Source organism: Danio aesculapii, chromosome 13 (genome assembly GCF_903798145.1).
Source record: "Danio aesculapii chromosome 13, fDanAes4.1, whole genome shotgun sequence".
In the NCBI taxonomy this organism is placed as follows: Eukaryota; Metazoa; Chordata; class Actinopteri; order Cypriniformes; family Danionidae; genus Danio; species Danio aesculapii.
Window position 1 is genome coordinate 22,701,203 of NC_079447.1, and position 27,948 is coordinate 22,729,150.

Sequence of the window (27,948 nt, forward strand, 5' to 3'; positions counted from 1 at the left end):
CTTTCTGAGATTAAAAAAAAAAAACTAATAATTTATTTGCTGTTTTAGGAAAATAATGTAAGCAAAATTATCTGGCGAAGCGAAATGAAATTGTAATATGGTGATACGCGCCTGGACCTAACTGCATATCGAATAGTCACATTGATCAGCCAATCATAATCTTTACCCCAAAAATTAGATTTTTTTATGTCTTAAGTTTACTTTTTTAATAGCCACTTTTAAAAAATTGTGGATAATTTTAACCCAAATTATTTAAAATATGACCAAAACAACCGCTTGTTAAATATTGAACTAAATTAAAAGGTCATGTTTAACTTTTGTCCACATTTTGCCCAGTTTTGTGGTTGAAATGATCCAGCATTTTTAGTGTATGACATCTGAGACACTATTAGGGTATATTAGTTTAATGACTATATTTTCACTGCTTAGTGAAATATGTTGAGTATTTGATTAGTTTAGATTGAGCTCTGAAAAATGTGTTTCTGCATAATTAGTCAGCAGTTCCGTTAATATAATAATTTCCCCTTTAAAACAAATACGTCTTCCTCTTCCCATGGGGGAAGTGTCTTGGCAGCTCAAAGCAGCGACTTCCTCAAATATTTTTGTCGACCTTTTGGTGTCATATTTTCCTAGATGATACTTTATTCTCAGACTGAGCTGAAAACAGGAAGCTTGTTTTCTCACTGAGGCTAAAATGAACATTCAAATGCTGCATTGTACCCGTAAGTGTTAATCCTTACACATTTTACTTTTGAGTACAGCATTAAAAAGATGAAAAGCTTAATGAAGTTTTAATATGACAGGTGGGCCGAACACAATTTAACAGCACCCTTTCATTTGCAGCTTAATTGTCTCGTGGTTATCGCAAGATTCCTGATAATTATCTCACAGACATGCTAATATTGGTGCGAACGGACCTAGCGTTTCCCTGGGCAACCGCAGACAAGTCCCGCCCCGGGCTTCTTTGATTGGCTCTTGTACCCAGAGGCGTGTATGATTGGTTTACACAGCTGTCAGTCCTCTCAAGGAGCAGCATTATTTTGACCGTCTTTTCCCCGAGGAAGTGGCAGGGTGAAGTGAAAAGAGTGGAGTGGAAGATAAGAGGTTGCATCTTGCAAAACAGCTGGGCTCTGTCGACTCTTACAAAGGGACGGCGTTTCCCGAGATGGTAAGGAAAACAGAATATGACACAAATGATGAGAGCTCATTATTAATGTCAATTGTTTTACATGAGATGTGTTTCTGAATAATTCTGCAGGTGAGCCGCCTGTATGCACTACTAGTGTCTTCATTTGAAGGCTACCTTGACTTCTTCTGAAGCTGTTATCAGGTAACTTATGTGTTTTATGCAGCTGTTCAACCAAACTGTATTTGAGTGAACCTTTTGTAGACCACATTTGCACTTGATTTGAACTACTGTAATATATTTGTAATGTTTGCATGTTTCATGATGGAAGCAAATCAGATAGTCTATATGAAACTTTGCATGTTGCCTCTGTTCCAAATTCCTGTCCAATTTCTGCAAAATAGCCATAAAGAAATCCAGAAGTGGTTAAGGGCTCTTTGCTTGATGTATTCCTGCAGCTGATAGCCACAGCTGGTTTTCAGTAATTGATTGGGTGGGCAGGGGGGTGGGTTCATGGTGTAATTTCTTTATGCAGGTGGAGAGCATCTCTAGACAGGACCTCTTGGTTTTAAATCAGTCTAATGGAATTTTTAGAGCTGCTTTTTCTTTCTTTCTGGTGGACATTGTTGATTGTGCATATTTTTGAAGGCGTTTCCAAAGAGGAAGTTAATAATTTATAAAAATGGTCATAGACAGAGGTGGGGTTAGGTCATGGAATATTTAAATGCATCTCATGTTTTATGTTGATTTAAATTAGATGGATACAGGCACACTATGGAATAGTCTATTGAGACAGACTATAGAATTTGTATTTTTTTATTTTATGTTTTTGCATTGTTATTCTTATTATTATTCATTCATTCATTCATTTTGGCTTAGTCCCTATATTAATCTGGGGTCGCCACAGCGGAATGAACTGCCAACTTATCCAGCATATGTTTTATGCTGCGGATGCCCTTCCAGCTGCAACCCATCACTGGGAAACATCCATACACACTCATTCACACACATACACAACGGACAATTTAGCTTACCCAATTCACCTATACCACATGTTTTTGGACTGTGGAGGAAATCCACACCAACACAGGGAGAACACGCAAACTCCACACAGAAACGCCAACTGACCCAGCTAAGACTCAACCCAGTGACCTTCTTGCTGTGAGGCGATCGTGCTACTCACTGCGCCACTGTGTATCCCATTATTGTTATTATTATTATTATTATTATTATTTATTTATTTATTTTTATTTATTTATTTTTATTATTATTATATGTTATATTATATGTTATAGTCACATTCAATACGCAAACACATATAGGTTTAAGGTTTTATCAGAAAATAACAGCACAAAAAGTTTATTTACAAATTTAATCTACATAATATATATTTGAACAAATAAAGGACAGACAAGGTAAATTATTATGTATTACAAAACAGAACACACAGTAACATATTTGTTAAATTAAAGCTTCTTGGGTCTTTTTGGTGCATTCTTCTTGATCTTCAGACAGACCTTCTTCCTCTGTGGGTTGAAGTTAATTCTAGACAATAGATCATTGAAAGGGTTTAATTATTTGGGAAAGACTTGATGAGCTGAGCCAGCAAAAAAAAAAAAAAAAAAAAATCTCAAATTTAAATCAGTTTACACCATTAATAGCAACGTGACAATTAAAATTCCCCAGAGACTGTTTTTTTCCTGACTCAGCCCTTTCTGAAACCATCAGCAATAACTACAGTACATACAATCTGTAAACCATGAACTTTTAGTGTTGCATATGACATGAGTTCTATGCTTTGACTGCTAATATACTGTACTGTATAAGTATGTTATAAATATTTTAGTTTTTTGTATGAGAATTTTGAATCTTCTGCATATACATGTTATGGATTTGTCCTACCACAGAGTGTCAGTGTTGCACTAATTTCAAACGACTTATTTGAGGTTCAAAATAAGTGTACTTAATTTATACTTATACAGGGCCAGATGACATCTGCGGACATTATTTGTTATTTCTGCAGTGTTTTAAAAAAATCTGCAGATTTATGCTGAATGATTTTGGGACTATAGTAACTAAAAATTGAAAACATGAAATAAAAAACAATGACTTACTAACGTTAAAGTTTACGATGCAAATCTAATTTAAGTTTTTAATGAAAAAAAACATTGTATAATATACAGTGCTCAGCATAATTGAGAACATCCTATGTTAAAAATGAATATTTTTATCCGTTTTCTCAGTGAATATAGGCAATGTATTTTGGTGCGTTTAAACAAAGCAGATTTATAAAACAGATATTTTTATTAAAATAATATTTTAGTCACCAAACATATTTACATGTAGAAATTGAAAGGTAACATTTTCATAACAGTACATAACATTACATTTAAGCAAATATTGCAAAAATAAATTGCAACCTAAACATTTTCAACAATTGTTTTTTGCTTGTCTTGAATTTTCCTCTTTTTAAAATTTGTATTTAAGATTTTTCTATAACATAAATTTGGGTGTACTCCTTTTTGGACCGTTATCGTAAGTTATTTTGTTAGATAAGCTCCAGATTTTCTTCAGTACTGACTAATCTACTGTAAATGCACAAATATAATATTGTATTGCTTCCTAATACAAATATGAATTTAAAAGATAGATTTGTGAGGGGTGTACTCATACAGTATATGCTGAGCACAGTATTTACTAAAAAACAGCAAATATTACTTTAAAAAACTATCATAAATAACTCATATAAACATTACTAATATTTATTTAAAACTTAACAAATATATTTATTTACACACATTTACATGAGCAAATAAATAGACTCAATGATTAAAAATCTGTGGAAATCTGCAGATTTCTGCACATGCAGCTTCTGTGTGGGCCTACATATTTGTAGTACCTTTAAGCCAGCATGCACATTTACTTACTTTTGCCAGCATCTCTGCAGTTTTGTCCCCTGCTTGGACTCTGGATTTAGACACACTTCTTTATTTGACAACTGGAGTCTGTGGAGGAGATCAGCATGTTCTCAGATATGTGCAATCTGTTGCTGGCTTTAGCATACAACAACATTTGATCAGAGGCATTTAACTCATGTCGCACTACTCTGCAAACAATAATACTTTGAGCTGAGATACAGCATCTGGTGTTTTTTTTCTTCTATCTACGAAATAAGCCATTTAGCATTAAAACAATGTAGATCATTAGATATAAAAGCTAATATTTTCAGAATTTCTTGAGAAAGAGTAATGTGAGATTGTTTATCAAATCATGCCCACTCATGCCCAAATTCAATCTAACCAAAATTCAATATGACAAAAAACTTGCCATGACCTGGCTTCCAATCAGATAAATTATCACTTGCGATGTGTCTCAACATGAGATATTGTGTAACATCCTCACACATTCTCAATAATTAATCGCAAAATGTTCATAAGATTGTAATTGCATGTTAATTATTATATTATCAATATACAAAATACTTGTCTCAGTGCGTAGCTCCCAGACAGCCAGTGATTGACATGCACTTTCAAAGCATTTGCCATAACAGCTTTTGTGTTCCGCATGAAAAAGAGTATTGAATGACACGAGGGTGTCGGATGATGACAGAATTTCAATTTAAGCTAAGAAAATCATCTGATAAAATTGCAAATGAATTACCACATTTAAATATTTTTGTTTTCCACAAAGTATTTTACAGTACACGCATTCATATAATGCATTAAACATTTAAAAATTCTCTATTCATAAATCTGAGGGAGTGCGCTTCTGTACTTACTTGATTTGAACCTTGTTGCAAAGAGGATTTTTCAGGATGATTGTGAAGTCTGTGATTTTTCTCCATTGCACTGCTCGAGCCTCCTTAACACACTCACATTTTTCCCGGATGAATGTTGCAGCAGTCTTTTTAACTAAAGATGAATTCAGAAATAAAAAACATGCATTTCAATGTCACCTACATGACCAGTATCTGGCAGAAATCTGTAAACAGTCCTGATAAGTCTTCAAAAGCTATTGTACCTGAGATAACGTGTGAACAGACTGAGAGCAGAAGCAGGACTTTGACACTTGCTTGCAGAGTTTTGAAAGCCATTTTTGTTTCTCTGTCTTTCTCAAGTCTGCACCGAACTGTCCTCTTGTTCTTCACTTTTCCATTTATGCATTTCCTGTTTTTCCATATTAAGCAGGATGAGTCACATGATTTCTAGTAAATGCTTCTAGACAAGAGAAGTGATTTCTCAATACCTGTGTGCTCACCTTGCATAGATTGGTTTTGTGGTTTAGGACGCTATTGTTTTCAGTGGCTATAATTTAGGAATTTTCTAATTTTTTTTTCTTGCTGAATGGTTCCTTCAGCTCTTTCAAGACAATTCCATGACTTCTGTGAATTCATTTCAGGTTTTATGAATAACTTAAATCGAAAATTAATTCTAATTAAAATTAATCTTTGCAAGTGATTATTTATTAGATTGTTTTAAAAGGGTTGGATTGTTTTGCATTTTTTCCCCTAATGCTGATTTAAATAAAAATTTTCTAAATAAACAATTTAGCATTAAAATACAAGTGAAAATTGATAAGACACTGCCTGTGTTCACAAGATGTTGATTATGTTCCTAAGGGGTTTATTGAGAAAGCAGAAGTAATGTTTACCATATCATGCCACCTCATGCCCAAATTCAAATAGTTTTATATGATGGAAAATTCACCTTGTTATGACATAGCTTTCCATTATACCATAACAATTCATCCCAAATTTTATGCATTTAAAAAAGTACTTAAGTTTTAATTCAACCTTCCACATTAGGTCTTATGAACTAACCTGAGCTCAAACTCCTAATATATAAAGTCATGGCATTAAATGTAACATGCATTGCAAAAAACAAAAAAAAAACAAATGATTAAATAATGAATATAAAAGAGAGAAAAAAAAAAACAAATACAAAAGAACTTTGTTCACCATTCTTGATATAAGAATATTTAGACATTTAACATTTTCACTGGGTAAAATTGTAGATGACTTTGCATTTGTGCAGATTAGAAGGAATCTGTTGGAAGTTATTTCAAACACTGAAGAAATGCAGTTTTAGTAGACTTTTATTTACAAGAAACCAAAATTATAAAAATAGCATACTTTTTTTTCAGATAACCATGTGCTTCATGTAGTATCATGTAAATTATAGTTTTACAATGGCTAAATCAGTACATTATTTATGTTATCAAAAGTAATTATTAAGTGTTTGACAAGCTAAATACAGTGCTCAGCATATATAAGTACACTCCACAGAAATCTCTTTTAAATTCATATTTTTAATAAGAAGCTATACAATATTATATTTGTGCATACACATTAGATTAGTCAGTACTGAAGCCAAATCTGGAGCTAATCTAACAAAATAACTTACGACAATGGTCCAAAAACTAGTACAACCAAATTTATGTTATAGAAAAATATTAAATACAAATTTAAAAAAGAGGAAAAATCATGAAAAGCAAAAAAAACTAAACATTTTAGTTGTAAAATTTAGTTGTTTACTTGTAATATGTTTGGTGACTAAAATATTATTTTAATAAATCTGTTTAATAATCTGTTTTGCTCAAATGGACCAAAATAAATTGCCTATTTACTGTGAAATGGATAGAAATATTCATTTTCAAAATGGGCTATACTTAATTAATCTGAGCACTGTAGATCCCTTGCAAGCTTATATTTTCCATAACATTTCTAGCACTGAAATAAAAGAAAAGAAAAAATCAGACACACAGACACGCTTCCCCTTTTGGAAGTTCATATTTTATTATATTAGTTAATTTTACACCTAAAACTAAAATATTTGTTCTCACATAATCTCTGAATACACTGTAAAAAAAGTGTTGGGTTAAACACAATTCATTCATGTTGTTCCAACACAAATTGATTAATTTAACTTAACACTTTTAACAAATTGAACATAAAAAAATTTAGTTGTCCCAATGAAGTCTCAAGAAGTGTGTAGTTTGTGAGTAAATAAATAAATAAAAAAACTTGAGTGTATATATATTTAATATAAACATAGCATCTTCAACTGTCCAGTATACATTAGACCTGCATAGCAGGGTTTAACTCATCCATGTCTAACATGACAAGGTTTAATGTTACCCTTGTTGTAACATGTCTTCTTTAAATACTGTCCCTTTGCCCTCTAAACACATGTGTACGCGTCTGAATCTGCCTTTTCTTATTTTCTTGGCTTGTTTGGTGTATATAAGAGTAGAGCAGCACCACAGCATTTGCACTGACTTTGAAGAGCTTTCTCTTCTGGGGATTGCTTGTAAAATTGGTTTGACTTCATATATTCTCAGTGAGGTTAAGACTTGACCTTCTTAGATTTAACCTGCTTCCCCTTTGTTTGCCTTGGCCGTAAGCATATTTTGTGGTTTATGCCAGCCTTTTGCGTCCTACAAAAAAAATTAAAACATTTAGTTGACTTACAGCTCAGCAGTTTAAGACATGCAGACCACCATATTTGTAGGTAGTGAGGGATGTTTGGATATGCTGTGAGTCTCTGTCAGTGATAACAGTCTATTACCTGTGCCAACATTTAATCAGTCTTTTGCCTTGGGGACCCTCCGGACTGAGACATACGGGTTTATTGGTCTTCTTCAGTGTGACTCTAAGAAAATACAAAGAATAACCAAGTAATGTAAATTCAATTGTGCACATGCTATACGTTAACATAATAACATATACGTTAACGTTAACATATACGTTAATATAAAAGTGAATGTGAAGTGCTTACATGATTTCATTCTGTAAGCAGCTCGGTCCTTTTGGTGTTACTCTCAAGTCTGAAAATGGCCCCCGGACTCGTTTTTGGACTTGTGGACACTGACAGGTCTTTGGGACATGTTGACTCTCTACTACTTGAGCTGAATTATGGGAAAAAGATAAAGTTAAATTAAAAAACAGACATGTTATAACACCACTGTAACAAATAATAATTTTAGCGAAACAATACTGTTCAAATGTATTTATGTCAGTATGATATTTTGGTAGCACAAAAAAATTAGGAAACTTATTTATCTATTAATATAATATCTATTAACCGCATGCCTGAGCAACAACTATCTTACTCCCACCAATTCATAAATAAAATGTTTAATAATTATTGAATATTTAGTGAATGTTCCCTAATTTAAGCTGTTACTAAATGTATTTTAGTTAGCAACCATGCATTAAATTAAATTGATCAAAATTGACGGTAAAAAGATTTTTATTAGATTTTTTATTTTTGTTTTAAAGTTATAATCGTATATCAATGAATCCTAAAAAAAGTCACAGCAGCACAAGTGTCAACACTAATAACAGAATTATTTCTTCATTATTTCTTATTTCTTTTATATCGTAAATAAAATCTACTCAAAATCAAAATATATAGCTACTAATTAAATACTATAAACTATAAAATAAAAGCTAGTAATTTTACCATGTTTTTATTAAGTGATAATACTTTTTTTAAAAATCTTATTAACCCCAAATTAGCATGGGCAGTGAAAAATTTACTTGCATTAAAATGATTATAATTTATTATTAAACGTGTTTATCTAGTTTATACACTGATTTAATAAGATGTAATTAAGTAAAAGTTTACCAGCTCAGCATATCATCGTATAATCCAGCAGGTTCTCAATTACTATTTTAGATTAAAGTCTGGGTGTCTGCTGTAATTTGTCAGTTTTGATATACTCACCTGTTAAGATGAAGCAGAGGTTGAAAGCCAACAAAGTATAAGCTATCTGTGTCATGATGAGAGTTTTACTGTGTGTGAAAGCTGAAGCGCCGGTTGTCATTATATACTGTACTCCCTCTGAGGGACTTCCCGGTTCTTACGCCACTCCTGGAAATTCCTGGTTCTTTGTCACTATACTCCCACAGGATCAAGCCGTTTGAACTCAAAAAGCCCACTGCTGGAAGAGTCTTTAAAAAATTGCTCATGTGCATTTTATACATGTTATGAGTAACTCCCAATTTATAATGCAGTTGACCCAACAATGAAAGGTCTGTGGTTAATTACTGACCCTCATGTTGTTACAAACTTGCTGTTATTTTTTCACTGTGTTGAAGCCATTTTGTTTTCTGAAGACATTAAAAGTGAAAGTGACTGAAATTTATTACTCACAAAATACCTTATAATGTACATTGTTAAAAACTGCTGTACAATGTACAGTATTACTGGCAATTTTAGTTGCCAGTAATACTGTAAAATTTACACATGCACTGTAAATTTACAATTAAAATTGTACAATTTACAATTGTTATTGGTTGAAATCGATCCCTATCATTTAAGCCTCACAGATGTGCGTAGTAATTATAGATGTGAGTAGTAATCACAGATGTGAGAGTAATAAAAAGTAATAAATGTGTAGTAATAGTGTTGATAGTTTCTTGAGACAGATAATTTATTATGAAATTAGGCGAGCAATTGTGTTTATGTATGAGTAACTGAATCATTGGTTCACTCAATTCATCCAAATCACTGTTTTATTAAGTGATGAAACATTTTGTAACTGGACATGGACATAAGATATTAGAGCTACACAATTATAGTTTTCCTATTTTTTTACTGTCACATTTTTGTTAGGTAGAGGCTATTTACGTGGTGGTAAACTGTTTCTTGTAACGATAGTTGTGGTTGAAGAAATCAAGAAATCAAACATATTTGTTCCCTGGCAAATGCTATTGTGGTTCATTATGTGCAATATATTTAAATGAATTGTCTCCTGCATGCGAGTGACAACAACTGGTTATCATTATTGATAAATTCTACTATGTGGATAATATCTTTATTGCTGTGTGATTATTATTACTGATCAGTGACCAATTGAGTAGCCTTATTTTATATAAATATGATGTCATTTTTATCAATACCAGATTTAAAAATGTCCAATTAAATGTCAAACCAGACACAAGTCTCACAGGCCATGTGACTGGTTGTGGCTTGACAGTTTTAAATATTAAAATAGATTATGGTTTGTAAATATGGGCATTTTTAGTGGATTTGAATTTTTGTGGAGCTTGTCAGGTGTGATGTGATTACTTTGAAACCACTGTGAGGGAATTCTTTAAAAAGTTGATAAATGGGCTGTTGAAATGTGACTTTTCAGAAAGTCTGAGACATGCCGGGACAAGCCATTTTCCAAGATTCCACTTTCTGTTGACTGTAGGACCATGTGATTTTCCTTTATTCCCTTATCCTTTTATTTCACTTTCACTTCTGCACAAAATTCATGATGAAATTAATGTTTCTTCTGGATCATGAACACAACACATTCACTGTTAATCACTCACTTATTGCTTTATATTATTAACTTTGCCTCTTTCTCCTTTCTTTCTCATTCACTTACTCTTCTTTGGCTGAAAGCCTTTCTATTGAGGAAACCCCAACATGGATCCGATCAAGACCTCCTATGTGAGGTTGAATGAGGAGAAAGTTATTGCAAAGTAAGAGATTCTGTTCTGTTAAACATTGAACATTAGAAGCATTCCTCACAACTAAATGGCCTCATTGTAATATCGTTTTTTTTTTTCTTCTTTCAGGTCTGACATATTGTCCCTTCTAAAAACGTACAACTGCTACCACGAGGGAAAAAGCTTCCAGCTTCGCATTCGTGAGGTATGTAACTACACTGGAGATGAAACTGTGGATCTGGATCAAATCTTTAGTGTTTCCTGGTTAGTGATTTGATGCTTAGTGAATCGGACTTAGAGTTGAGTCAGAGGGTGTGAAACAGCAGAAAAAGAAGGTTATTGTTCTAGAGTGAGATTACTGATGTGGGACATTAGAGTGGGTTAGAATTTCCTGTAGAGCCGTTTGTTGCTGCAGTTTAACCTAATGCTTTGTAAAGTTCTTTTTGAGTGAATCTAAGCCTTTCTTTCCACCCACAAAAACAAAATTAGCAATGGCCAAATGCACCTACAGTTCCATCGAATGATTGTCGGCTGCATTTTTATGCCAAAACTACCACAGATTAAACTAACAAGCATGGGTTATTATGAGCTATTGTTATTTTTAGATTTATTTATATGTTTGTTTTTAAATTCACCATGAAATACTGTATAGTCACATTGTCAAATAATTAAATGGATGATACCAACAATAATGACCAGATAATGATAAGATAAATGGAACAGTTTTTATAAAAAAAAGATTTGTAATATATTCCCTTTCAGTGTGACTTTAAAGTGGGCAGAATATATAATAATTGTATCACACTTTATTTTAATGTACAATTTACGCTATTAATAAACCATTATTAAACAATTAACTAAAACTATTAGCTTAAAGTACTAATTAGCTTTTTTTTATATACGTTTCTGATTGCGAATTTTGTAGCCAGAGGAGTGTATGCCTGCATTTCGCCTTTAAAAATAATGCTATGGGGCGGGATGATGTGGTTCCTTTTCGCAATTACCAGCTGACCACTTTCCTCCATGTGAACGGCTTTTCTGCTATTACCAGTTTGTCCAGTGGTTCGTCGCATACATTGGAGGATTTGAGATGCAGAGTGGAGTTGACCGTGATGACGGTTCCAGAAAGCGTGTAAGACAAAAACAAAAGCCAAAATATAAAACAAACAACTAAATAACAGGGTTAGAATGTGGTAAAATGTGAAAATGTGGTAAAAATCAGGTGGCCGTGATTTTTCTTTTTCTGGTTGGGTTTAGGGAAGTGGGTGGGCGCTGGTCAATATGTGCTTTTGAAAACACTATCTGTTGGGTTTAGGGAAGGGCGTGGCTGGGGGGATCAGTCAGTCAGTCAGTAAGTAAGTCAGTCAACAGCAACCTCAGGTGCATTTATGCAAGAAGAGCAGGCACAAATGGCACTTGCGAGAGCAATTTGAGATCTGAATAAGCGTACACAGCGGCCTCTGGCAGATTCGCAAAAATGAAAACTGCAAAAAAAAAGTAACTCCTGGAATGTATTTGGTGCACTCCAGAAATGTATATAGGGGTACAGAATCAGAATGAGCCTGGGTTGTATTAATAGTAATGTAGTGGTTGTATTTTGGTTTTGGGTAGGATTAGGGAAAAAATAAAATCATACTTTTTAAGCACTAATAAACAGTTAATATCTTAACAATAAGCAGGTAATAAGCTAATAGTGTAAATTGTTACTTAATCTAAAGTTTTACACAAAAAATATGTGCACAAACGCACTGCAAGGTGTATAATCTATCTTCTTATTATTTACATTGTATTGCTTTCAGTAAACACAACCTAGAATGCAAAAAATCTTTCCACTTGTTTCTCAACAAGTTAACAGAACAAGTATTGTCAATAGCAGAGTTGGACCAATCTGTCAACTTACATTACAGGACACTGTCTGTTACAATGTTATGATCTGCTGGATCTGTAACAGAGTCTGGGAAATCCCTACAGGCTGCTTGTCTTTCAGAACAAGTTTGCTCATCATTTAACCTCAATCAGTTCAATACAAAAGCAAAGAGATTTTCCACTCCTCTTAAAATGGCTCATTCAAAGCGAAAAAAACAAACTGCATGCCTCTAATATGTTACACTTTTTAAAATAGGAAGTACTTTACCATTAATTTGCCTTATTTGTGCATCTGCAGGCTGGAAGACCATAAAAGGTCGGTTGTATAAGAGCGTGTGTGTTCGTGTTTAAACCTCTTGAATAAATAAAGTGTTCATGCTCACATATTGATTCAGCTTGCAGTTACTCTTCTGTTTAGAATTAACCCTGTTAAAACATATCACTGTATTATTGAAATGGAATGATTTACAGCTGACAAAATTCTCGGATCTTTGTCTTGACATACCTGTGTTGAAAATAGTTAATAATTGCATGTTTAGCACAGTTATTATTCCTTGAGGGCGTTTTGGAGATGAACGGTTTTGGATTTGTTCAGTGATCACATGAGGCTGAGTCACAGGTATTGTAAGGTTTAACCGATATTATCATGTGAGATTTCAGACCATGTGATCTGTGTTGAGAGAGAGATGATACGGATAAATACAGATATTAGTAGTCACATTGCGGAAGGGAAAAGTAAGAGTCCTGAAAGGAAATGAGTAATTGCTATGGATTGCAGGAGCCTGTAAAGTAAGTATTCATGTAGCAGGTGTTGATATGCTCAGATTCACATTGCTGATAGTGAATTGGCCCCATACGAGCAAGATTGGAAGCTCCGACGCAATGTCACATCTGAGTGATTGTCAATGTGAATTATACATCTGCAAAGATAACAGCCCAGATAAATAATGATTATTGCTTTGTTCATGATCAGCGTAGACTTTTTATTTTATTTCTCCTAACGACATCCACATAAGCAATTTTACGTATAATCTAAGGTGGTCTGAATGAATAATTATTGTTTATTTTGTCAAAATAAACATTGTTTTTCTGGTCTGTTTTTGTAAGCGCATCCTGTCAAACCTGAATGGGATGGTTGGTGACTTATGCTATAAAAACAAGTGTGTTAAAAATCCATCTTCGTATCTTCAAAACCCGTCTCTCCATTGATGGTTATTTAAACTTATGCATTACATGGAGGGAAAACATTCTGTGGGAAATAATGCCTAAGTATTTCATTGAAAACATTAGATGATTTATCACTGTTCCGTTTTCTTTTGTGTTCTATTAAAAACATGACAGATCATTTATCTTCTTTTGCTAACTTTCATGTAGCAATTGAAAACAGCATGTGAAATAGATTCAAAATTGTGTGCTTTTTAGAATGGTCTGTACAATGTGAAATATCTGTAAGCAAGTAGTTATGGAGTTAGCATAAGCGACTGTACATGGAAAAGGCTCCATCTGGAGGTTAAGGGAATGCTTTAGTACAATATCACCTAGCATTTCACCCACATTGTTTATTGCTTATTATACTTGAGAGATTAGTGTCAGACCACCTACAATATGTTTACTCTTTGGGATGTACGGAAAACACATGCCCCAGATTGCAATTCAATGAAAACTAGTATCAAAACTGAAACATGAAACATTATTATTACTACTAACAATTAACTGATTGATTGTAGCTTTGCAGTTTGATTTGTCATGAGTAAAAATAGTAAAAAAAAAATTCTGTTTATATTTCCTCTTTGTTGTGTTTTGAACAGTGGTTAGATCCCGACCCCTGATTAAGCATAAAGCTGAAGGAAAGTGTGTGAGTGAGTGTGTTTTGACCACCCTCCTCACAATCAGTATCAGAGCCATCATGGCAAGCCGGTTTGACATTTAATCTATAACCCATACTAGTATCTATTTTCATGTTACTAGTACTCATTCATTAAATATTATTGCCTATTCTTCAGATACTAGTGTTTTTTTTAATACAGTAGTGTTTACTCATTAGACACTAGTTCTTTTTATTAGATAGTACTAGTACTCATTTATTAGATACAAGTACCTATTGAAACGATACTAGTACTTATGTATTAGATACTAGTACTTATTCATTAGATACTATATCTATTTAATAGGTACTAGTACTTATCCATCATCATCACTTATTAAATAGATACTACTTATTTATTAGATACTAGTACTTATTTTAATAGTGACTAGTAACTGTTCTGTTGTTACTAGTAACAAATGTAACATTTTTCCATTGTTTTCTATGGGATCTGAGATTAGATATGAATACCTAATTAAAAGAAACTAATACTTATTCATTAAATACAAGTATCTATTTAATAGGTACTAGTACTTATTCATTAGATACTAGTACTTACTATCATTTATTATCATTTACACTAGTACTTATTAGCTTATTCGCCCTCTACTGGTTCATTTCAGAGATTGCTGTAAAAATGACAACAGCCCAACAGAGGTCACCATAGCTTCATAACTGGACGAAAGCTTTTTCCTGGCCAACAAACTTTACTCAGGGGTAAAAGAGCAAAAATTTAGCCCCTGTTATTGGTTTATTTGAGCAATTTTCTTAGGGATAGTTTTGTGAGAAGCTCTGGCTGGTGAAAATGAAAGTAGGTCCGTAACCTTATCGACATTAATCGAGACAGGTCCAGATTGTTCCGCTCCATCACAATTGTCGAAATTCTTGCAGTGCCGCACTCAATTATGTAATTATTATTATTCACATGGCAATTTATTCATTGTTGTTTATTGCTGCCATTGTCCCTATGAAGTATAGAACACAGATCTATTTGTGTATTGAATCAAATGTGATTTATTATTATCATTAAAACTACATATAATTCCTGAATGTGAGAAGACTCATTTTGACATATTAGATATACAAATAACAATGAATATTTTCATATATAAAATTCATTACTGTTATTAAGATTCATGTTGAATTATTTTTATTTATTGTCTTTGTCTCTCCATTATAAGAGCAATACTGATATAATACAGATATTATGCCACAATATAATACACAAAATACTGGATTATGTATTCATACCAATAATTATTCATCATAATTTTAATTTAAACATTATTATCAAGTAAGTGCTGAATTTGAAGAGACAAGAAACATTCTGACATTTTAGGAATACAAATAATAATACATGTGAGCATATATTTACTCTTAAATTTTCTTTGGCTTAGTCCCTGATTTATCAGTGGTCTCTACAGCGGAATGAGTAAAACCAGTTACTCTGGTATATGTTTTATGTGGCAGATGCCCTTCCAACCCAGCACTGAGGGTACACTTACTAGTGAGACCCCCCGTACTGGGAAACACCCATACACATTCTCATTCTCACACGCACACTCATACACTACCAATTTAACCAATTTAATTTATTCAATTCACCTATAGCGCATGTCTTTGGACTGTGGGGGAAACTAGAGCACTCGGATGAAACAAATGTAGACAGAGAGAGAACATACAGATATATTATTATTATTATTATTATTATTATTATTATTATTATTATTATTATTATTATTGCATACATGTTCCATGTTATTAGTATCATAGATGGATGGATGGATGGATGGATAGATGGATGGACATTTGTAAAGAAGACAAAAAAAATCTTGAAGTAAAAATAATTTGTGCAAATTTATTAAAAAACAACGATAAAGCAGTAATAAAATAGCAAACCATGACTTTGACAGGGTGTAAACACTAGCACCAATGTACAAAAAGTCTGTTCAGGCAATAAATTATGAAGTCCGGTTTATGAGATCCTCCACTCAGTTCATCCATCACTCATACAGTGTTATCCTCCCATTCTCATGTCATTGTGTTTCGGCTTATTAGAGTAACCACAAAGCAGCAGGTGCACTGTCAGTCCTGTGCAGATCCTCACTGTGTGATTGTAACTGCGTCTGTGCAAATAACCAGTCCAGGGGGTCCTTAACGCCGCAATGTACCTGACTACTGAACCTCAGCGTGGCCTCATCCAGACCAAGGGATGCACGGCGGGGCTGCAGAGCCCGAGAGGCACTGCGTGCTGTTGAGCTTGAACCCGCATGCTTTCCCGCCGGTTTACGCCTCCTGGATATCCTCAAAGGGCCACAAGCAGGCTGTGCCAGTTCTTTATAAGAGTTTACATATTCCTCCAGTGACTGTGAGAGATCCTCATGCAACTCTGTTATTGTCGGTAGAGGAGCCACAGACAAGAGTATTCTTCTGGGATTCATCCTGCAGAAAGATGAGCGACATTTAGTCATCATCATATATATTTTTGCTATCAACTTATTAACTTATCATAACTTATAAGTTATCATAAATTTATTAGAGAATCAAGGCATTTTAATTAAAAAAGAAGTCATTCAGTAAGTTAATTTACCTGTAGGACAAGCTTGTAGTGATTGTTGTGCAGAGGTTGTGTCAGAGTTTGGTTTGATCTGGTTTAGAGGCAGCTCACCTCCTTTTATACACCACGGCAGTATAAGCTCAGGCTCATGGGTCTAAAATTAGCTAAGCTCTGACCTTGCATGCCTGACAGGAAGTGTGTGTGTGCTGGTCGGAGAGTAGAGAGGAAGCTGCCCAATGAGACCCCGCTGCAGCTGCCCTGAATGTTTACATTGCTGTAACAATGAGGCCCTGGGAGCACTCGGCCCTCCACCTACATGACACTTGACTGCACTCACTCACTATTACAACAGCTGCCAATGCCATTACATGCTTGTATTTTGCTCATAGGTATTTTGTTGGAGAGCAGGTCCTCAGAGATCCATCAGGGAAAAGTCTGGTGGACTGCATCTTTGACCTCTTGTCTCGCTTTATTGTGACTGTGTTGAATGATTGCTTAGATAAAGAATCACAAGAATCTCAGCTTAAGTTTGGACTGAACAGTTACATAAAACTATTTTTCTGTGAGGACTGAAATGAAATGCTGGCTCAAGTTGGAACATCTATTGTATATAATCATGTAAATCTGACCATACTGTGGTTTGTTGAATTTAAGTGTCACCTTAAGGTTTGCAACTGTAATGATATGAATTACATTGTTTGTATGTCAATTATCTTTTCTCTCCTCAGATTCAACTTTCAGCTAAAAGAAAATATTAGAAAACTGTCATTAAATAGGTTAAGAGCACATACATACTAGGTTGTCATAGTGTTAAAGGATCTGCTAGAACCAGCTATTTTCAGCAGCCGTCTTGAATCAAGTGGTATAATCTCTGTGGTATATTTAGCTTTGTCAGATGCAGTACTCACTCAGGCAATATTGTTCTAGCCTGTGAACGGAAGAGACTTATCTACTTTGTTGACTTAGGGCTAATAGGATAGTGGCACGTTTCTCCCTGAAGAAATGTGCATGCAGTCCATCCATCCATCCATTCAATTTTAATATAGGGCAAAAAAATCTGCTTTTCTTGGCTGTATATTTTATTAAGGTCGATATTATCATACAGAGTAGCTTTTTTATGAAGATAATTTTAATTTTATGTTATAAACTTTAAAAATGCCATTTTCCATAAATTAAAAGCCACAAAAACAGCTACAATGTGTTCAGAGCAGAAAATTATAATATTCTGAAAGGTATAATAAATAATTTGATGTGTGTATTGAGCTGAAACTTTACAGACTCATTCTGTAGATACAAAAGACTTATTTTAAATCTTGAAAAAGGGGTCAAATAGGTGCCCTTTAAGGTAAGTATTCTGGCACATCTGTGCAAAAAGTGTTTTGTCTAGAATTTGCACAAGAATTTTCACATGGGTTGCTGATTGCTAGTTAATTCTCACTGAATCACTTAAACTCTTCAGAACATTTAAATATTGTATTATTATGTGAGTCAGCACATAAAACATGATCTATTCAATTATATTGTTAAGATTGAACTGGCAGATGGGAGACAAAAGTAACACAGAAACCACTGATAAAGGTAAAGAGAGATTTATTTGGCACAAAGTGAAAAAAACAATAAAGGAAAAATAAACTATACGATATTTACAGGCCTGTTCAGAAATCAAAACGATCTGAAATCTGCCAATAATGCAATCCTACACAATTCACACTACTCCTACAGCTACCCTGAGCATTTAGGATCCATTTTATATATTGGCCCTGCCCTAGGACTATACAATTTAATAGTTTGGTATTGTGACATGTAAACAAATATACATAAAAAAGGCATTAAACAAAATACAAATTGATGGAAGTAAATTAGCATGCACAGGCAACTCAAAATACAACACCACAAACAACCAATACGAATATAAACAACAGAACAATGGGTTTTTTCCACCGGCCATGAGGTCATGACCCTGATGATGTCACCTCAAAATGGCCGCTCTGAATGGTTGTTGGGAAAATATGGTATAAAAGTCCCAGGTTGCAATTTGAACAGGTTTGGTTCTGAGGAGTGGGTACCGGTGAGTGTATGTAATCTTTCTATGGTTTGTTTTTAAGTATTGTTTTTAAAGGAACAAGTGTATGTTGTTATTTCAGTGTCTATGCAAAGATGATACGGCATATTGCTTGAATTGGTTTTGCATTGAAAAGGTACATAAACACAGTAGAAAAAAAAAAACATATTCAAATTAAACAAACACACATGCAAAATACATTAATTACACTATAGCGATCTGTGTATACATAATTGTTTGCCGGCAATCGGACCGTGTTTGAAAGTGTATGCAAATTAGTGTATGGGTGCAATGTGTATGTCACAGTCACAGTATATATCTCAGTCCTACACTGTGACATGTATATATAAAAAATTAATAGTGATGTGATGTATGCTTAATTGATAGATGACTTCTATTAGAGATTGGTTTCTGTTTTAATAAAACAGAAATTTCTGTATATTACCAATCTTTGTATTGAAACGCATTACAAGCGCATTCAGCTATGCAAATCTGACATTCTTGTATACTGTTGAGAAAACATACATTTTTAAGTAAAAGTAGAACAAACATGAAATTGTATTTAACAGGCATTTCCACAGTTGACACTTGTGGTGAAAAAATACATATTAAGAATTTGACTTGAGACTTATTTTTGTGGTATTGTATTGGGCAATTTGCTGACATTAGAACTTGGTTTAGAAACCAGATTTGAATGTTTTAAGTGAGCTAAATTTTACATAAATGCAGTCAAGTTGTGATGTTTTAGTAGATAGTTGTGACAGTAGAACAGAGTTTACAGAATGCTTTGAAGCTGTTTTGAAAAACTGTAATGTTTCTATTGGATGAAGTGACTGAAGACTGTATTAATGTCTGCTAAAAATGAGCTTTGTCGTCACCGAAAGACAGTTAGATATTAGTTATTTTAAATTTAGATATTGGTTATTGGTTATTTTAAATTTAGATATTGGTTATTTTAAATTGAGATATTGGTTATTTTTAGTTTGAATAAAAGATGCAAATGTACCTCCTAAAGTGCTGACTTTAATGAAGCACTGAAAAACATTTTTCATGTCACACTTTTGAGAACAGATTTGATATAATTAGCGTTTTCTTTACTAAATGAATTGATGGTTAATATTACTAAACTGAAAGCACGTCATTATTTACCGCAATAAAGCACGTACACCTGGTATGTGCTTCATTGTACTCCTCCCAAAAAGACTTTCCATAACCTCACCGTCTTCAATTGAAAGTCTGTGGTTTGCAACTGCCTCTCCAGCACGTACACTTGAAACAGAGCTGAGACCATGAGCAAGCAGGATTTCCTTTCTCTGACAAAAGACTTAATGATTATTATTATTGTTTCTTTCAGGAAGAGGGCGAGCTGATCGTGGAAGGTTTACTCAACATCTCCTGGGGCCTGAGGAGGCCAATCAGACTTCAGATGCATGATGACAACGAGCGTTTTCGCTATGCTTGCATGGGTCCGTGGAGGTCAGAGAGCCCAGAGTCCAGCAGGTAGGTGAAACCGGCCCAATCCTGCTGCTACACCACACCCAGATGTGTGCTTTCCTCAATTAGGTCATAACCCCATCTGTTTCTCTCATATATTTGGACAGAGACATCTCAATGCATAGGGCAGGTTGTATAATAGGTGCTGTTTTGTAGGTCAAATGGCTGCTGATTTGATTGTAGACAATGCAAGTGGCCAACATCCAACTAAGTAATACTTTTCATTTTAAATTTGATTGTTTTGTAGCTGTACTTTTGTAGGTATTGATGTCCTTTAGCAGGGATTCTGTGGGTCTTAAACCTTCTTTAAAAATCTTGCATTTCTGTTAATTAAGCTCTTTTAAAAAGTTTTAAATAAGAGCAGCAAGTGTTAAATTCATATGATGATGGCATTATTTTAATGTGGAATTGTTTTCTTGTGTCTTTCATTTTAAAGTGAAACACAAGTGTAATCTGTTCAGCAGTAATTATGGTCATTATTGGTGTCTGTAGGATGCATATATACATACACTACCCGACAAAAGTCTTGCCGTCGATCCCAGTTGTAAGAGTAACAAATAATAACTTGATTTCTTGTTGATCATTTGGAAAAGTGGCAGAAGGTCGAATTTTTTAAAATCATCTGTTGAAATGGATCCCAATCATTACAAATACTGCAGAAGACCTACTGGAACCTGCGTTGACCCAAGATTCTCACAGTAATTGGTCAGGTTTTGTGAAGGAAAAATCATGGTTTGGGGTTACATTTAGCATGGGTGTGTGCAAGAGACCTGCAGAGTGGATGGCATCATCAACAGCCTGAGGTATCAAGACATTTGTGCTGCCCATTACATTACAAACCACAGGAGAGGGCAAAGCTCTCCTCCTCATACTTCAGCCTCCACATCAAACTTCCTGCAAGTAAAGAAGGTCAAGGTGCTTCATGATTGGCCAGCCCAGTCACCAGACTCAAACATTATTGAGCATGTCTGGGGTAAGATGGAGGAGGCATTGAAGATGAATCCAAAGAATCTTGATGAACTCTGGGAGTCCTGCAAGAACACTTTTTTGCCATTCCAGATGACTTTATTAAGTTATTTGAGTCATTGCAGAGATGTATGGATGCAGTCGTCTAAGCTCATGGAGTCATACACAATATTAATTCTTTTTCCACTACACCATGACTTTATTTTCTATACTGTACATTATTTCTTTTAAGTGACAAGACTTTTGTATGAGCAAAGTCAGACCTTACTGTCCTAATTAAATAATTAAAAATCATGGCATGATCATATTTTATTTTGGTAAAATAAGTGTAATCTAGAGGCCTTTGCCTTTCATATAAGCCACTTTTGATACCAAATGATCAACTAAAAGTCAGGTTATTATTTGTTGTTCCTAAAAGTTGGATAGGCGACAAGACTTTTGTCAGGTAGTGTATTTGTAAATCTTGTAAATCATCATAAATTTGTATCATGTACATGTAACATAGCTTCTGATAGCAATATGCAAAATGAAGACTTCCACGTGACCACTAGCGGTGTCATAGCGGAAGTGTGTGAAGCTATTTTTGCAAGTTTCTTTTTATATCATATATATATGGGAACACATGAGGATATGTATTTATGGCAACTGTTGACAGCACTGTTATAGAGGTCTTTAAATATACAATACTAGGTAGGTCTGATCCAATGTAATAATATAATGCAGGTCTGATCAGAAAGTTATTTCCCCACTCAAGTGATTAAATCAGAGGTATTCAAATCCTAACATACTTAATGCAAAATAAATTTTAATGTTTGTTACATTAGTTATTTTGTATTTTTACTTTGTTGTGTTACTTGAGTCTTATGTTGTAACTTTGAAATGCTGTTCATGTGCTCCTTTGACATTATAAGTTCTCAACATATTGCTGTATTATTTTACCTTCAAATTTATTTCCATAAATTGTCTTTCTTAAAAGGGTCTTTTAAATTACTTAAATTCACCTTTATAAAACCTGCAGAAACCCTGATTGGTCGTTTTTTAGAAATGTTTTGAGGTAAATTCTGGCATGTGTTTTAAGATGGATGAAAATTGTGTGGTGCTGCTCGCCAACAGACAAAATGAGAGCTGGGCTATTTATTATTCTCACGTGCAACAATCATCTGCACCATGGAAATTTTAATCAGGTCTAATGCCCAAAGCTGCAGCAACCTTGATTTCCTAATGTGATCAAAATGATTCACACGTGCACATAAGAAGCTTATCATCAGAATATCGGATCACGATCGACAAGTCAATTGTATTATTATATAGCCTCCACTGATATAACATTGAGTTGTTTCTTTTTGTTGTTCTAATGAAAGATTAAAGTTACTTTTAAATAGAAACTGCTTAAATGACATCGTATTTACAGGAATTGCTTCAATGAGTTCATTATTGTCACATTTCCTGAATATTCTATAAAAAAGACACTAAAAACGACTCATATGATCTACAGTTAAAGTCAGAATTATTATGAGAACAAAATATATATATATATAAATAAAAAAAACAATATATATATATATATATATATATATATATATATATATATATATATATGTATATGTTTATATGTTTATGTGTGTGTATTTATGTGTGTATATATATGTATATTTATGTGTATGTATATATATGTGTGTGTATATATATGTGTGTGTGTGTTTGTATATGTGTATATATATATTTCTTTTTTTTAACCCTAATTGATACCTTGTGTGGTTTTAATTTCTTAAACAACGTTGGAAGATGTATCCCTTAGTCATGTTCCAGGATTACAATTCAAAGATTCATCAACCTAAAACTGTGATAGATGGCTAATTTTCACACATTAATTAGCCAGCAATTGATCAAAAAGGCCAACATCAATGTTTGTTGCCAAACTGTACTATTTACTTATGTTGTTGTTATTTACAGAAATGAAAATGCTAAGCACCAGTTTTGTTCAGAGCCCAACAACAACAAAATAAGTGCCGCACTTGTATCCAGTAAGTATGGAAATTATTATATAATAAATGTCTTCACTAACATTTATTAAAAACTTATCAGAAATGTTGTTGATTTATATGTCTAGTGGATTATGTTGTACTGTTTAATAGATTACTGTTGTAATAGATAATCACACGTTTTCCATGCATCTTTCAATGCCTCTTAACATCCCTTACAAAAATGAAGTATGCTTTTATTACAGTAGAAGTGTAGCAACTATGTTTTAATGTTTTGGTTACCATTTGTGTACCCACAGTTTAACTACAAATATCATGGTTAAACTACGGTTAGTGTAGCGAAAGTATCATTAATTTGTGGTTACAATGGTTTAACTGCAAAAAACAACAACTTTTAACTACTGTTCTCCTGCAGATGTGGATGGAGTTGAGGAGGACATTCCTCAACTGCTAAGAACGAGAAGCGACGCCAGCTTTGTGAACATCCAAAGAAGATCCAAACTCCACAGCACTTCTGAATCCCAGCGGATAAAAAGACACCGCTTCTCCATCAATGGCCATTTCTATAACCACAAAGTAATTAATACAAAACCTCTGTGTTCATTTTACTTAATATATAAGCTGAAGTTAACCTTTGTGCACTTGAACTGTGTATAGCTATTAAACTGTCACTTAGTAAACAGCAGGGCAGCGTCTCAGGCGGAAGGCAGGGATGAGTTGGATCTCCTCCATGCTTAAGTTCAGGACAATAGTACAATAGAAAGACAGCACGCCTTGTGCCTGGCAAAGGGCCTGATGCTCTCATAAAGTGCCACAGCAGCATCTGTGAAGGGAAGTGTCCTTCGTCCAAGTGTTTATGTTGTACATCAGTCTTATGAGTTGGATGCAGGTGTTGAGAGGCAGTATTTTCCTGTTCAGGCCTTCCCCTTGGCTGCAACATGTGCTTTTATTATATCTGCTGTCAGCTGCCTCTCTCAGAATGGTCCTCGAAGGTCATGTAAGTTGGCCTGGTCCTTTTGCAGATGTGGACAAGATTATTTATAGGTACTGTAGATAGATGGATAGAAAAGTACTTCAAATTTAAAACAGAGTCATAATTTACTCACTCTTGTGTTGTTCTAATACTTTTTGTACCACAAAAAGATGAATATTTAACAACGATTAAGCTTTAAGAAAAGAACAGTCCTAAGAGACACATAATCAGTTCAATTCAATTCAAGTTTATTTGTATAGCACTTTTCACAACAGTTAGCTTGTATATGATTATGTTGTATATTTCATGTATTCTTTAGGTTTTTACAGCACCAGTACATGTCTAAACTACAATTTATTATTTCTATGAAGTTTAAATGTGAACAAACAGTCTGAAAATCTGAATAAAAAGTAATATACAGTGGGAAAAACAAGTATTGAACTTGTTACTATTTTTCTCAGAACACATATTTCAAAAGGTGCCGTTGACTTGAAACTTTCTCGGGGTGTTGGTAACAACCAAAGAAATCCATATATACAAAGAAAACAAATCTAATTAGTTTACAAATTAAGTTATGCATAATAAATTGAAATGACGCAGGGGAAAAGTATTGAACAAATGAAGAAAGGCAGGTGTAGAACGGCAGTGATAGCCCAGACTGCAACTGAAATCTCTCAGATGTTATTCAGCAACCCTCTGCCCTTCGTCCTTGGAAATGAATATTAGCTGCTTCAGTCCAACATCTACATTATCAGGATGATGAAGATGAAACCAGGGTGGACATTTTAGCTAGACAATCATCCAAAACACAGCCAAGGATACTCTCAAATGCTTCAGAGAAAGAAAATCAAGCTGTAGAATAGCTCAGCCAGTCACCTGACTTGAATCCAATATAAAACACAAATTAAAGATCAGATTTGATAGACGAGACCCACAGAACCATCAGGATTTTTACACTCTGTTGAAGTCTGTGAAAAACTCACCCCTGAGCAATTCATGTCAATCTCATTTGCCAAATTCTGGTAGTGCATAAAATGTTAAACATTCACAGTTAAGAAAGTTACAATTGTTTTTTAAAGTGATCGTTTTTTCTTTACAGACATCAGTTTTTACTCCATCATATGGGTCTATGACTAATGTGCGAGTGAACAGTAATTTGACAACACAGCAAGTTCTGAACCTGCTTCTTAATAAGTTTCGGGTGAGTTTTCCCTAATTCGGTTAAATACGATGAACTTGTACGTTTTATCACTATACATTGTTTTATATGTCTCTACAGGTAGAGAATAAGACAGATGAGTTTGGTCTCTACCTAGTCCATGAATCAGGAGGTAATGCTTTTTTAGGTTCAGTTTTTTTTTTTTAGAGAAATAAAGGGGTCACACTTTTTGATGGTCTATTTGTTACAATGCATCTGCATGCCAACTAATTCTCATTAGATTAAAAGTAGACTGTGGTTAGGGTTAGTGTAAGTTGACATGTACTTGCAAAGTTTCTTAGTCAGTTAAATGTCTGTTGAAGGAGCAGTATCAACAGATATTAAACAGAGTGTCTAATACTTAAATGGGCCATCAAAATAAGGTGTTACCAATAAATGCCATTTGTTGCGACATCAGGGACAGCCACCAGTAAAACATGTGCCACAGTAACAATGACTGAACGGAAATGAAATTTTAGTTATTATTTTCTACCTTTTGTCCTCAGAGAGAACAAAACTCAAGGATACAGAATATCCTTTAGTATCTCGCCTGCTGCATGGTCCGTGTGAAAAAATTGCCAGAATATTTATTATGGAAACAGACCTTGGTGAGGAGATTACATATGATGTGAGTATTCATGTAGATTTCTGGGTTCAGAATAGGTCATTCAGAACGTGCTTCCCCTGACAATCTAACGTTCTGTTATACAGATATCAAATATAGATACAGGAGACAATAATGTTACTTCCAGATGCTACATAACATGTCTAATTTTAGGATCCTATCCAGGGCAATAACAATGGTACAATTTCTGTTGCAAAATGCTGATGCACATGTACAAATTCTATGTGCTACTGAGAATTATTTGCTTGTACTTCAGTGATTAACGCATTAATGAATTATCTTTCAGGTTGCACAGTATATTAAGTTTGAAATGCCTGTTTTGGACAGTTTTATCAAGAAACTGAAGGAGGAAGAAGAAAGAGAGATTTTAAAACTGACAAGAAAGTAAGGCATACAGGCTTTTTTATTTTTATAACAGCACAACAATATATTCTTTTTAATCTTCATTGTACTTTTGTTTTTTACAGATATCGTGTGCTGAAGTCAGTGATATTGCAGAAGTTGGATGGCATCTCTGAGAATGCAAGTTATGTGTGAGGAAAATGTGCTGAGTTTTAGGTTAGAGGCATTTTCTCTGTTGTTGAGCCACAGGCTGATAGCTTTTAGATTTGTGTTTTTATTCTTAGTCAGTGCAATAACTAGTGTATGGGAAGTATAGGGTACTGGTAACTAGTAACTATGTTGGCTTGAGAAACTACTATTAAAGCTTCTTCTTCTGATGCTGAATTTCTAAATACAAAGAACTGTTAGAAACATGCTAGCAACGCATGTTAAACCTGCTAGTATAATGTTAATTTATGTTAGCTTATTAGCCAACTTGCTAGAAAGCATGTTATCAAAATGCTAATTCATTTTAACAATGTGTTAAAACAGACTAGGAAAACAAAATATAAACATGTTAATCGCAACATACCAACTGTGTGCTAAGTAATTTAGAAACATGCTAGCAACCTGGTAAAACATGTTAGAAAATGCAGTTAACATGCTAATTTATGCTAGTAATATGTTGGAAATTGTTTCTTTCTATACATTTCACTTAACTTTTAACTTACAAAGTTGAATAAAACTTTCTCAAGCCAACATAAGTTTGTCCCAACTACTATTTAATTGTATTTTTACAGCTGTAAGTACTTTTACCCACAATTCTCAGGCATTCAAATTACCTAGAATGTTCTTTTATGATGCACTTGGGATTTTAAAAAACACACTATTGTATTTTTATTATAATATCCCATACAATAATCAATAATTATTCATGGTTTCATTAATGTAAAAGCGTAGAATGTTATTTTTAGCATACTGATTTCTAGTTGTCTAAACAGTTTCACCACAAAAACCTTGGTTAGACTATGGTTAGTCATGGTTTGTTCATAAAAAAGAACATGGTTTGTAAAACTGTGGTTACTTTTTTTAAGGGATGTTAAACTTGAAATATATACTCGCCTGACAAGTTTCTACAGTTAGAATATTACCTTTTATACATTTAATAAAATAAAATTAATATATAAGGAGTTGTGTTAGCTTGGTCTCTTGTGTCATGTTTTGCTATCATGCAGTGCTATAGAATATCTCATTCATGACACTGTAAAATTAATTTTTGCTAATTTTGGGCATTATCTTAATATTTAAAATTGCTTTTGAACACATTTTAATACAAAACAATTCCACAGAGCTGAAGTTCATCATCCTAATTCATTGTTTTATTGCTTGAGGAAAAAAATGCAGTTTCCGCCACGTTCACAATGAGCTTTTCTTATTGTTCATTGAGTGACCCCTGCTCTGCGCCAGTT

At 33.9% G+C, this 27,948-nt stretch overlaps 3 protein-coding genes across 3 annotated transcripts; 1 reads left to right on the forward strand and 2 right to left on the reverse strand.

The window, feature by feature from the left end:
• The first annotated feature begins 898 nt into the window (after positions 1-898).
• Positions 899-27,666, forward strand: rassf4a (Ras association domain family member 4a). Its single transcript, XM_056471017.1, has 12 exons — positions 899-1,168; positions 1,259-1,330; positions 10,525-10,604; positions 10,701-10,776; positions 20,275-20,420; positions 23,334-23,404; positions 23,778-23,938; positions 25,435-25,536; positions 25,615-25,666; positions 26,040-26,161; positions 26,445-26,542; positions 26,626-27,666. Exons 3-12 carry the CDS (start codon positions 10,549-10,551, stop codon positions 26,693-26,695), a joined length of 954 nt encoding a protein of 317 aa, XP_056326992.1. The 5' UTR covers positions 899-1,168; positions 1,259-1,330; positions 10,525-10,548; the 3' UTR covers positions 26,696-27,666.
• cxcl18a.1 (chemokine (C-X-C motif) ligand 18a, duplicate 1) lies at positions 2,485-5,288 on the reverse strand. The gene is made up of 4 exons (XM_056471019.1): positions 5,147-5,288; positions 4,905-5,037; positions 4,054-4,131; positions 2,485-2,671 (listed from the first exon to the last, which is right to left on the reverse strand). Exons 1-4 carry the CDS (start codon positions 5,217-5,219, stop codon positions 2,593-2,595), a joined length of 363 nt encoding a protein of 120 aa, XP_056326994.1. The 5' UTR covers positions 5,220-5,288; the 3' UTR covers positions 2,485-2,592.
• Positions 6,783-8,968, reverse strand: LOC130239716 (C-X-C motif chemokine 5). Its single transcript, XM_056471018.1, has 4 exons — positions 8,854-8,968; positions 7,903-8,032; positions 7,693-7,776; positions 6,783-7,561 (listed from the first exon to the last, which is right to left on the reverse strand). Exons 1-4 carry the CDS (start codon positions 8,951-8,953, stop codon positions 7,471-7,473), a joined length of 405 nt encoding a protein of 134 aa, XP_056326993.1. The 5' UTR covers positions 8,954-8,968; the 3' UTR covers positions 6,783-7,470.
• Positions 27,667-27,948: the final 282 nt, after the last annotated feature.